The sequence below is a fragment of the Anser anser genome (genome assembly GCF_964211835.1).
Source record: "Anser anser genome assembly, chromosome: 16".
NCBI classification, from domain to species: Eukaryota; Metazoa; Chordata; class Aves; order Anseriformes; family Anatidae; genus Anser; species Anser anser.
The window spans coordinates 8,813,909-8,826,077 of record NC_139737.1 but is presented as its reverse complement, the minus strand read 5'-3'; the positions used below and the strand labels follow the sequence as shown (position 1 = coordinate 8,826,077).

The following is a 12,169-nucleotide window of genomic DNA, read 5'->3' as shown; positions in this document are numbered from 1 at the left end:
CCGAGGGCCGCGCCAAGGCGGTGCTGGGCAGGGAGGCGCTGGGTGCCCGTGGGAAGCAGCCTCCTCTCCTGCCACAACATCACTGTAACGCGCCCCTGGAGCTGTGGGAGCAGGGCTCAGCCTGCAGGTTTGGGTACGTGCTGGCAAAGCGGCTGGCACCCTCCCGAGTGACCCTGCTGGGGTGCGGGAAGCCCTCGGTGATGTCCGGGCTGCCCGAGGGGCCGGCCCCTCTGCAAGCCCCTCTGCAAGGCCGTGGCAGGGCCAGCAGCAGCAGGGCACTGCCGTCCCCCCTGCTGGGGCTGGCCGTGCCCTGGGAGCCAGGTCAGGGGCTTCACAGACGGGGCTTGGAGCAAGCCAGGGCTTTCTGGCATTAATTACTTGGATAGCGTAAGTGCTTCATGGGCATCCCCTCGTCACACCCCACGGGTGCCCAGGGAACCTCACAAAACCGCCAGATTTGCATCTCCCCCCAAATAAAACACGGCTCATTCAGTCTGGGATGGGAGCAGCGTCCCCATCCCCTGTCGGGTGCAGCCGTGTGCCCCAACCCTCGCCCCGGGGGCAGCCCGCGGCCCCACAGACCTGACTCGGGCATTAGTCAGAGCCCTGGAAAGTTTCCTACATACCAGCGTTAGCAGGAATGTTATTTACTGAGCGAGGGAGAGGTCTGACAGGGGAGCAAGCCTCTCGCCCAGCTCTTCCCCATGTATGGATGTGCGCGGCGTTACTCAGCAGGATATGGCACAGACGAGGAACCGGCGCCGCGGCCGCGCTCCGGGACCTCTCCGCTCGGAGGAAGCCGGGTGGGAACAGCCCCGGGCAGGCAGCACCCCCCGGCCACCCCCCGCACAGCAAAGATAAGGGATTCTGCACCGAACCGAGCAGACGTGGCAGGGATTTTGTGTGTCGGCGTTTGGAGAAGCTGGGGGGCGAGGGGAGGGGAGCGGGGAGGAGCGGGGCAGCGCCGCAAAGCCTTCAGTAACAGCGATTCCCTTAAAAAGCCTCCCTACAGGTCAGGGCGAGTGTTTTTATAAATGCGTGATTTCACTTCCCATTTGTACCCCCGATGTCTTACAAAGGCTGACATGGAGAAAATTGTCCAAGACAGGCAGTATTTCCCAAACCCACGGGCTTTTCGCAGGTCTGTGGCGGGGAAGCCCACTGCTCCCAGCCACGCGGGGCTGCTGCCACCCGCTGCCTCCTGGGGGGGGGATAGCTGCTCCTGGGGGGATTTTCCTGAGTCACAGGCACATCCTCAGGCCCTGCTCCTCTCCCTGAGGACTTCAAAAGCTCCGCAAACAGAAATAGATGAAGCACTGGGCTGAGTCAAGGGAGCTGCTGGTGCTGCGGGGAACTTGGGGCCGCGTGTGGGTGGGGGGCTGCTGGGTGGGCACGGGCCCCGCTGCGGGTGGTCCAGGGGATGCTTTGGGGCTGCAGACCCACGGCGGTGCTGGTCCCCTCTGCACGTGCCCGCAGTGGGCAAGAGGTAAGGTACAGGGGCTTTTCTTCATCCAGACCCTGCTCCGGTTCACCCCGAACTTTGTAGGGAGCCCCTGGGCTGCACCGTCCCCCAGGGGCAGCCCGATCCCGCACGGCTGGAGGGTGCCACGGCCCCGGGGCAGAGCTGGAGCCCCTGCGAGAGCCCGGAGAGAGGCAGCGGGGATTGTTCCCAAGCAAGAGGAATTTTTAGCGTGGCTTAGCACATGCAAGTGTGTTTTACAGTTCTGACTCGTCGGGGGAAATTCGCAGCGTGACTCATGGAGCCGTGCTGGAGTTCCTGAATTGGAGCATTGTGCTGAGAAGTTATCAACGTGCAGCGGCCGTCCTGGGCACGGCAACATCCCCTCCGTGTGTCGGCGAGTGGGGCCAGCACCACGACATCCTCCCCAAGCCCCCACAGCACCGGGATGAAGGGCGCCCAGGTCTGTGCTGGGGTGAACCCAGGCGCGGGTCGGGGCTGGGCTCCGGTACGCTTTGGCAGGTGAGAGGCCCCAGAGCTCTCCAACAGCTACTTTAAAATGCCTCTCTTTTCCTTGGCATCCTGCGAAGCAAACAAATTATACATGAGGGCATGCATACGTGTGCTCCCTCAGCAAACAAGTCCAAAAAAAAAAAAAAAAGGCATCAAGAGGAGCTTTTTCCCCGCGCCCCTCCGCCGGCACCACGCCTCTCCCCGAACGCCGCCGAGTACACAGTTTATTTTCCTTCCCATTAAAGTCTCCCCACCGGCCTGGCTCTGGGAAACTCAATTTGAGCTCAGAGCCCTCGGTATATTGCTCCTCGCAGGAACAGAGCAGGGCAGTCAGCGTGGAGCGGCCCCGGCAGCCAAACAAGCCCGCCTTTGGTTCCTCGGCGCGGCGCGGCGCGGGGACAGGAAGTCCCCGTGCAGACAGAAAGTCTGCAGCACCGCCGTGCCACCGCCGCCGCCTGCCCGCCGCCCGGGTGCTGGGGGGCTGCGGGGTTTGGGGGGGGAAACGCGGGGTCCGGGGGGCTGGGGGAGGCAAATGGGGCTGGGGGGGCCGGGGGAGATGCGCCCTGCTGAGCCGTGCAGCCAGAGCAGGGCCCAGGGGTGGGGGTGCACCCTGGGGTGCCACCTCCCTGCTGCTGCGGTGGCGGAGGGGGGACAGGGGTGTGGGAAAGGTTTCTGTGCCCCGATCCCTCGTGCTGCTGCGTGGAGGTGCTGGGATGTCGGCCAAGTGGCCGTGCTGGGCAGCAGGACGGAGCGGTGTCACACTGCGGCCAGACCCACGGGCCAGAGCGTGGCCGCATCCTGCGCCTCCAAACGCCGAGGGCTGACCAAGTCCCATTGCTCGCCCCTGGTCCTGGTCCCCGACAGCCCCCTGGGTCCCCGACAGCCCCCTGCTTGGTGTCTGCGCCCAGGGCCAGGCACAACGCAGCCCCCGTGGCACAAAGACACGCCCCGAGCTGCACCAGGTGTTTTCCAGCTGTTTCTCTTCACCTGAGCAGGCTGTGCCCATACGGAAAGCCGTGCCGTGCCGTGCCGTGCCCCTGCCCGCTCTTCAGAGGCTCCAGCTCACCCCAATCCCCCAGGCCCCGGTCCTGAGGGGCCCCGCATCCCTCCCTGCTCCTCTTCCCCGCTCCCCTCCAACACCTGCGGCTTGTCCCGGGAGGTGTGAGCAGGCGGGGACCTGCCAGGCCCCACAGCTGGCCTTGCGGGGTTACAATGGCTCCTTGTTCCCCCTCGCCCCGCTATCACATCCTACACCGCCGCTTTGCAGTGACCTCATCTTTCTTTTTTCCCTGCCTCCCGATGAAGCCAGGGGCACACCACCACCCCCAGCCCCTGCCCTGTGCTCCACGCGGGCACCGCAGGGGGGGGTCCCCGAGCCCCGAGCCCCCCGCCCCAGCCTTCGGGGACTCCCACAAGCCGAGCGTGCAACCTGCAGAGGCTCGCAGGCAGTCGTGGCGACAGGGCCAGCTGTGAAATCCATTTGCAGCTTTTTTTTCCAGGATTTTTAACCCCTGTATCCCCGCGTAGCCTCGGTTTTCCCTCAGTCCCGAGCAGCCCCACCAGCTCCTGCCCTTCCTTCGGGGCACGTGGTGCCTCTGTAGGGTGTACCCCTGGGGGACCTACCCCCCCACACCCCAGCTGTGTTCGGTATCAGACACTTCTGCTTCCCACGAAGTTTCCTACCCAAACGTGCCTTGGCCGGGACCCACCAGGCTGCTCTCAGGGGCCCGGAGCCCGGGGCAGGGCTGGGTTTGAAGCCGGTGAGGATGCCCAGATGTCTGCTCCCACTGGGTGGGGAGAACCCCGTGGAAAAGCACACAGTTTGCAAAAATCAGGGCACGCTGAGCCTGAGGAACAGGAGGCTGGGGAATGCTCAGTGCAGCCACGTCCACCGGGCTGGTCCCCATGCTGTCAAGCCACCAGATCCCCCACAGAAGACCTAATGGCCCTTATTCCCTAAGGATGCTGAGCCTGGGTGCAAAGATTTTTTCTTCCTGGGACCTTTCCTGTGCCCCTCCTCCTCCCAGCCCTCTGATCCAGAGCTCAGAGGAGCGGGGCAGTGGCCCTGGGACATCCCCGGCTGCTTTGAGCCCCAGCTGTAAGCATCGCTGCCGTGCCCTCAGCATCCAGCACGGCATCCAGCCTGCACAGCTGCAGCAGGAAATCCCCGCAGGTTCTCATGCCCGTGGCCTGAGCCCTTTGCACACGCCGGGGCTGTGGTTAGCCAGAAGAAAACGCTTGTGGTAGCCCAGGACTGACAACAAACCAGGCGAGCCGCCCGCTCCTCCTCGCCCCACATCGCACATGGGGTGCCGGGGGACCCGCGCTGGCTCCTGCTAGGGACCTGGCATCACCGCAGGGCTGGGAGCCTCCATCAAGCCTCCCCTGGGGTGCCTCCCACCCAACTTCTGCCTCTCCTTGGGACGGCGCCCGCCGTGCTGCAGGGGAGCTGCAGGAGATGTTTTGCTGCGGGCGTAAGGGTTGGAACGGGGCGGCACATGCCCGCGAGTCAGCATGAGCTCACGTCTGCCGGGAGCGGCCTGAAGGGCCTTAAGTAGGTGTTGAAAATGCCGAGTTCCTTTCAAGAAGGTCTCCGTGCGGGGAGGCACTGCGCAGCCCAGGGGTGATGGATAACGTGTGGATAACTCCCGGCCGGGCATCCCTGGCTGCCACGACCCCAATGGCGGCAGCGCAGCGGGGACGGGGGCTCTGGGGTACGGCTGAGCCCCCCGGCACGCTGCGGGGCTGGGCTCGTGGTGCTCAGAGGGTGCTCATGGTGCTCAGAGGGCTCCTCAGCTCTCTCCTCCTGTGCACAGTGACAGGGGGAAGCAGGGCTGAGTCTCCCCAGGGCACCCGCCGCTGCCAAGCGGGGTCACACGCTGCATGGCCCCAAAAACCTCAGGCATCAGCACTCCTCCCTTAGCTCTGTCAGTGTGCCCTCGGGAGGCTCTGTTGCTGTATTTTCCTCTGCTGCTGCAGTCATTAGGAGTTTGTAGTTGTGGTCTGGAAGCTAAAGCCCTGCCTTCTCCTACAGTTGAACCGGGGAACCCCCAGCGGTGGCTGCATCTGAGCAGGGGCACAGGGCTGGCCACGGTGCTGGGGGGAAGGAAGGAGCAAGCACGGCCCCAGTGAGCTGGGGGGCTCTGCCCACAGCCCCGAACCATGCCTGGGCACAGAGGGGGCACTTGGCTCTGTGACCGTCACAGCAGCTCCCTGGAGCTCCATTTTGATCTCATTTTGGTGTGCAGCTTCCCTGCACATAGGACAATTCTCCCCAAATGGCCAGACATCCTACAGCAGAGCCCTGCGGCGTGTCCTGGCAGCACAGCGCCTGCGATCTCGTGGCAGGGACGCGGCCACCCCGGGGCGAGAGGGCCGGCCGGGCCACGTGCCTGGCACAGCGGGGCAGGGATGGGGAAGAAAGGCTCCGGGAGCATCCCTGGGCGGGGGAAGGCAGCGGGCTGCAGCTCGCCGCGTGGCGCTGGGAGGCAGGCAGGCTGCGCGCACGTGCCCTGGCAGAGAACCAGGCACTGGTTCCTTAGCCTTAGCGTGCCGTCACGCTGCAGCCACAACCAGAGAGTGCAGTTTGCCCTGATAAAATTAATAACGCAGCGAGGCGACACGTGCCAGCGGCTCGGATCGTGCCAGAGCCCGTCCTGTAGGAGCAGCTCTGGGTGAGTCCCCGGAGCTCCTGGCACGGGGCTCCTCCGGGGCCGCCCTGAACACGGAGTGCCGAAGGACAGCCGTCAGGACGTGGGGCTGGAGCACTGCAGGGGTGCCTCCTGCCGAGGTGTCTCCTGCCGGGGGGCTGCCTCTCCTGGGGACGCTGTGGTAAAGGCTCTGGGTGCCCCGGGAGCACCGCCGGGGCCGCGGACCTTGCCCCGTGGCTCGGGTGGCGTCCAGGCGGGGCGGGAAGCAAAGGGCGAGACGAGCGTGGTGCAACGCTTGCACGAGACCTGGTGCGGGGCAGGGCCGGGCCATCCCCGGGAGGTTTCCCAGGGTTATCCCCACGTGGATCCTGCTCAGTGGCAGCCCGGCTGCTGGCAGCGCTGCCTCTGCCACCGCCGCTGAAACACAGCAATGTGCTCGGGGGGGCGACAGGCAATGCCAGCAGGAGGCTCAAGAGGGGCTCACCCAGGGCGAGCCTCCCTTCACTGCCTGGCCAAGCCCTGGCGCATCGCTGGGTCTTTCCCCACCCACCTCCAGCCTCGGAGATGCCGTGCTGCAGCCCAGAGCACCTGAAAGCCCCACAAGACCACTGCAGTCCCTCGCTGCTCAGCTCCGAAGCACGCCCGTTTGCTCAAGACGCCGCTTGGCTGGGCAGCCCTGCCCTCAGCCCTGTCCCCAGCCCTGTCCCCAGCCCTGTCCCCAGCCCCTCGAGCAGGTGCCAGAGCTTTCCTGCAGTGGCACAGCCCCAGCACAGTGCGGAGGCTCCCGGGGGCTGGTGGTCGTCCCCTGCCTCCTTCACCCCGCTTCAGTCCTGGCCTCAGGAGGGGCTCGTGGCCGGGAGCCCCGCCACTTCTGTGTGTGCTGCTTTAAATCCGAATTTCAGGTGTTACCGACTGTCTCCTTCCGTGCGATGAGAGATATGAGGCGAGTGTTGCTGCCAGAATATTTTAAAGAAATGCCTTTGAGTGGAAGTTATCAATGAGCTGCAGTCACTGCTGGGGAAAAGGGCTGATTTGGGATAGTTTTGAAAATATGCCCCCAACACTGCAGCTTTGTTAAAGATCCCATTTTTCCAATCCCAAATGATTTTTTTCCCATGAAAAGTAAACCGGTTAAGTGCAATTAAAAATATTTTTTGTGATCAAAGTGAAAACGAAATGTTTCAGAAGTGACAGAAGAAGCGTCTGAGGCCGCTCTAACTCAAGGCTTTCTGTTGGGAATAGAAATGCCACATCTTCCCACCCTGCCTTGGGGGCAGAGTTTTTGGGGCCAGCACCCAAACCTGGCACCCAGCGCCACCTCAGCAGGGGCAGAGGGAGGCAGGGGGGCTGCGGGGGCCCCGTGGGGCAGCCTGTGTGACTGCTCTGGGTACACAGCGGTGGCTCTCGTGTCACCGGAGGGAAGCCTGGTTGGCGGGGCTTGGAGGGCAGGCCTGGGTAAAAGATGTCTGTAAGCACAGCGTGGACTCGGTGTTGTTTATTAACAGACCCGCTTTATTGCGACATCTTGGGCCCTGTCCAGGCATGGAAAACTGCATGGGACTGAGCCTGGACAAACCCTCTGGTGCTGGGAAAGCTGGCACCCGAGGGTGGGCACCCGTGGGTGGTGCAGGACAGCAAGCAGCTGTTCCTGGCACAACCTTGTGCATCGCTTGGCTGTCCTCGGGGGGAAAGGAGGTGCCAGAACCCCCAGGGAGATCGTGGCTGCAGGCGCCCGGCACCCAGAGGTGACACCGCTGGAGCCGGAGCCGTGCCAGGCTCATGGTGTGAAGGGGACAACCCGCTGCTCGCAGCTGGCTCACGTCCCCAGGGGGCTCAGCATCCCTCCTGCACCCCCAGCACCGCAGCCTTCCCCTCCGCCGGTGCCTGGTGTGCTGGAAAACAAATGAAACGTCTCAGCTTTCCAAAGGCAAAGCACGTAGGCCGCCTCTCGTGCAGCAGAGCCGCCCAGCAGCTCCTCCGTGCGAGACCAGGAGAAGGGGCTGGGTCCTGGTCCCCCCCCCACCGGCGGTGTCAGGGCCGGGCTGTGCCGGAGCCACGGGTCAGAAGGAGCTCACTCCTGCGGGCAGCGGCCGGATCCGGCCTCTCAGCACCCCCCCGTCACCGCTGGCCTAAATAAACATCCCAATAAGCACGGGCTGATGCAATTAGCACACGGGGGGGGACACCGGCCCGTCTCCCTCACACCTGATGCGGTGTCACGGGGGGGGGGACGGGACTGTGGGGACCTCCCCGGCACCCTCCCCGCCGGCCCCTTAATATCCAAAGTGGCTGTGATAAGAAGCAGTTGCTGGGGCCGCAGGTGGGAAGGTGTCAAGTCGTACGCACGGAGCTATAAACAGTGCGTGCCCATAAACCAGATCAAAGCAGGGGGAGTTTATTTTCAGAAGGTCTGTTTCCTCCGCGGAGCCGAGAGACAAAGAGCTTCGGGGGGAAGGGGGGAAAGAGAGGGAGAAGAAAAGGGGGGAGAGAGAAACGAGCGTCGGGGCTTGCAGCGGCCGGGCGAGAGGCGGCCCGGAGGGATGCTGCGGGGCTCCAGGCCACAGTAGGAGCAGACGGGCTGGGGGTCCCAGTGGGATATGGGGCCCCAGCCCCCCCAGCAGCACTGCCAGGGCTTCTCCTGGGGCTATGGAGCACAGCAGCGTTGGGCAGCCCTTAAGCAAACGTTGTGGAAGCCCCGCAGGTTCGCAGAGGCCATCCCCAGCCTCCAGCCCCAAATCCCAGCGGCCCAGCTGGGGCAGGCCCCATGGCCCCACGGCTCCTGCCTGCCCCAGGGCTCCGGGGGCAGGAGGAGGAGGAGGAGGAGGAAATCCCAACGGGGAAGGCGGTCGCAGCAGGTTTGCCGGCAATCGGAGCTCAGGAGGTCAGAGAGCAGATGTCAGGGTTGTAAAGGGTGCGTGTGAGCTCAGCAATGCCTGTATCCTGTGCCTCCCCGGCTCCGCTCGCCCTGCTGCTTCAGATAGAAAATTCCCATTTCTCTCCCACTGCGTGGCTGTGAAATGACTCAGAGGAAGCTCTTCGGCGTCCCGGGTTTGTTCAGGCTCAGTTCTAACCAAAGCTCGCTCTCTGAGCCCACCCACCCGCCACCAGAAACGGGTGTCACAGCTGCAGGCTGCATCCGCACCATGCTCCTATTGACACCAGCAGGCCAAATCCTGACCACCTTTCTGCAACCAAACCCCCCTGGTGTGCGACCTCCCAGCCCCAGGGGCTCATCCTTCCCCCCACCGCCTCGGGGGGCACCAGCCCCGTGCCCTGGCTGCCGCCAGCCTCCGCACGGAGCTCCCCTGGCAGGAAATAGGCAGCGTGTGGCCCCGCGGTGCTGGCACCTGCTTCCTGGCACCCAGCGCCCCCGAGCTGGTGCTGGGGGGGTGCTGGCACCGCGCTCGCCCCGTGGCTGGGGCTGCTCCAGGATGGAGGAGGAGCGGGTCCCATGGCGCCCCGCAGCACCTGCCGGGCTCTGCACAGCACCTTCCCATCCCTCACCACCGCCGGGGAAACACACGGCGCCTTCTGCGAGGGAAATTTGGCCGTTTTGCACAAATATTTACCGCACCTGTTTCCTGCCTGGGGCGGCTCAGCCCCGAGGGCTCGGCGGGTCGCCGGCAGCAGGGCACGGGAAGCAGCAGGAACCAGCTCCTTTCCGCACAGACCTGCGGCCTGCAGCGGGTTCGCAGTGCCCCTGTTTCTCTCTGCCGTGCTTCCACCCACGGCCTGCTAAAGGCTTTGTATCTGCTGCGGTGTCCGGCCGGTTTTAAGGGAAGGGCAAGGTGTGGGCTCCAGCACAGCCTGTGCCTGTGTGCCGGGGAAGTAAAAGCCGCTCACACTCTGCTCACGGGCTTTGGTCTGCCCCCACCCCTGCCAGACCCCGAGCTGCCTCCACGAGGCATCGACCCTTGGTCACTGAGCCCTGAGAAGGGCCTGAGCCAAGCGAGACGAGCACGGCCCTGTGGTGTCCGTGGTGCTCTGGAGCCTCAAATCCCTCTGGGGGTGCTGCAGCCCCCAGAAAGGCTCAGAGGAGGCCTGCACCCCATTACGGACTCAGCTGGGCCGCGTTTCAGGCGAGCACTGCCCCTGGAACAAGCCTCCTGTGCCGTAGCTGCGGGGGCCAGGCGGGATTTACCGCTCGCTTCCCATCCCCGTCCCTGCAGGTTGAGCCAGGAGCTGTCCCTGCCCGTCTGGTGGCTGCAAAGGGCCCTGTAGGTGCCGTGGTGTCCCCAGCCCCGTGGCAGAGGACGTCAGCCCCAGCACTGTAGGGCTCGGCCTGCCCACCTGCCTGCACCGGGTCAGCCTTTCCCAGCTTTTGCCTCGGTTTCCCAAGGAGCTCCCTCACCCCCTGCAGGAGGCTGAATGTTCCCCAATGGGGCCTCAAGCCTGAAGAGCCTTCTGCGGGATGTGAAAGCCAGCCCGGCCTGCAGGGAGGGTTATTTCACACTCAGATTCAGTTCAGATCCCTTTTCTCTTACCCCACGTGCCAGACATCCACACGTGCCACGGCACCAGGGCTACCCCTGGGTGGGTGGCCGTGTCCCACCAAGGGGATCACAGATGACACCCCCAGCACACAGGGGGCAGCCAGCGGCGGCTCCCGGCAGAGCCCCGGGCGCAGGGCACGCTTCCTGCTGAGGCAGCGCATTCCCCGGGGAGGAAAGGTCGAGCCAAGGGGCTGGGGCTGCCCCGGCTTCCTTCCCCGCTCCCAGCCACCGCTTATCAGCAGCCGCGGTTTCCTCCGGTTCCTGTCCAGCCTTCGCAAGGTGCAAACCAAACCCCGGTGTTCACCTGCTCCCCTCGCGCCGCAGCTTTCGGCTTCCCTCGCCGAAACGTGGCTTGGCTGATAGGCGCCTTGGTCCTGTCTGCTTAGCAGAAGGCCAGCCACGACGATGTGCTCCTTCCCTGCTCCGGAGAGAGGAGGACACCCCAGAAATCCCAGGCTGATGTGGGCAGTGCCTTCCCAAAGCTGCCTGCCCTGTGGCACCCTGCTGCCCAGAGCCCGGCGCACCCTGCCTCTGTTTGCCCGCCTGGGGAATGGGCACAGCCCAGCCAGCAGCTCCTCCGTGCCACCGACGTGTCCCCGTGCGGTCACCTTGGTCTGCGCCAGCTCTGGGGGCAGGGAGCAGGGAGCAGGGGCTGCCCCGGGGGGCGCGCAGCCTGCTCAGGAAGGCGCGCTGCCCGGCACCCCTGGCGTCACGCGGACGGCTTTTCCTGTTTATATCCTGTCCTGAGGCTTCGGCCCGGCTGGAAGCGAGTTCCTGGCGGCCGGCAAGCGGAGATAATCCCGCAGGAAGCGGGAGCAGTGGGACGGGGCGAGCGCGGCACCGCCGGCCTTGCGGGGCCCGGACGTGAATGGCTTCCCTCCTGCCGCCCGCAGGCAGCACGGCGCTGACACAGCCGGAGCCGCTTTCCTTCAAGCCCCTTTCTGTCAGCGCTGAATCACCGCCACCACCTTCGTTTCCTTCAGCAGGGCCGGATGCTGGGGAGCAGCCGCGAGCAGAGGTGGAAGGAAGGAGGTCTCGTGGCACCACGGGACGGAGGCTCGTGTGGCACAGACACGGCTTGCTGGAGCCAACAGGGGCCTGGGCCGGGGAGGACAGGGCATGGGGCTGGGGGCGGCGGGGAATGTTGTGGTCCTGTCCCCAGCCCTGCCCCCAGCCACCTGTGAGCCATGCAAGGCTCCCCATGGGCTTGTTGGGAGCTCTCCCCCAGGCACCAGGTGCAGTTGGGCATGGGGCTCAGCATCCTCTGGGAATGGGGTGCAGCATCCCGTGAGCACAGGGCAATGCTCAAGCCACGGCCACGGGGACATTTTGATGTCAGGAGATGCCGTCATCTTCTTGGGGTTTCATCATTTCAGGTTATATTCTTTACTCCTTATTCCTGTACTGCTTCGTATGTAAAAACAAATTCTGCACCACCTGAATGGACATCTCCATACAATATATTGCATTCACAGAGTATTTAGCACACTATTTAATACAAAAGTTGATGCAAAAGTATCCAGCACAGTGATTGACACGAAAACTGAACCAAAATTATCCGAGACAACCATGTGGAAATGAAACTTTTAAAACTTGTTAAAAAAATCAGACGTGGGCATCATCACAGCAAAAAGCCCCCACCTCCGTGAGCCACGCAGACTTTCTCCCAGGGAAAAAAGCACCAAAGTGCTCGTGTCCCAGCCAAGGGTTTTGTTCTGACCGTGCTGGGCAAGCGGCTCCCCAGCGGCACCTGCAGCACCAGCCAAAGGAGAGGGCTGCAGGGAAGCCAGCCGGGGGCACGCCGAGAGGGATTTTTCCCCACAGCAGGGATGAGCACCGAGGGCAAGGCCATTGCGACGCCCCCAGCATGTTCAGAGCCGATTTGGGGTGAGGTTTGGGGTCAGAGTTGGGTGCCCATAGGCAATGCCTGCAGCCCGGCTGCTGACACCTCCCGCACCTCGCTCTGCTGCCGGGGCCGAGCTGCTCATTGTCCATCGGCAGTAACTCAATCACCCACAGGTATTGTCAACGTCTCCGAGCATTTAGCTGCCACT

At 64.1% G+C, this 12,169-nt stretch overlaps 1 protein-coding gene across 1 annotated transcript; it reads right to left on the bottom strand.

Annotated features, from left to right (window-relative positions):
• Positions 1-7,428: 7,428 nt before the first annotated feature.
• LOC310882528 (uncharacterized protein) lies at positions 7,429-11,318 on the bottom strand (the record flags this gene model as incomplete). The annotated part of the gene is made up of 2 exons (XM_083801420.1): positions 7,429-7,514; positions 10,420-11,318. 2 exons carry the CDS (start codon positions 11,316-11,318, stop codon positions 7,439-7,441), a joined length of 975 nt encoding a protein of 324 aa, XP_083657546.1. The 3' UTR covers positions 7,429-7,438.
• Positions 11,319-12,169: the final 851 nt, after the last annotated feature.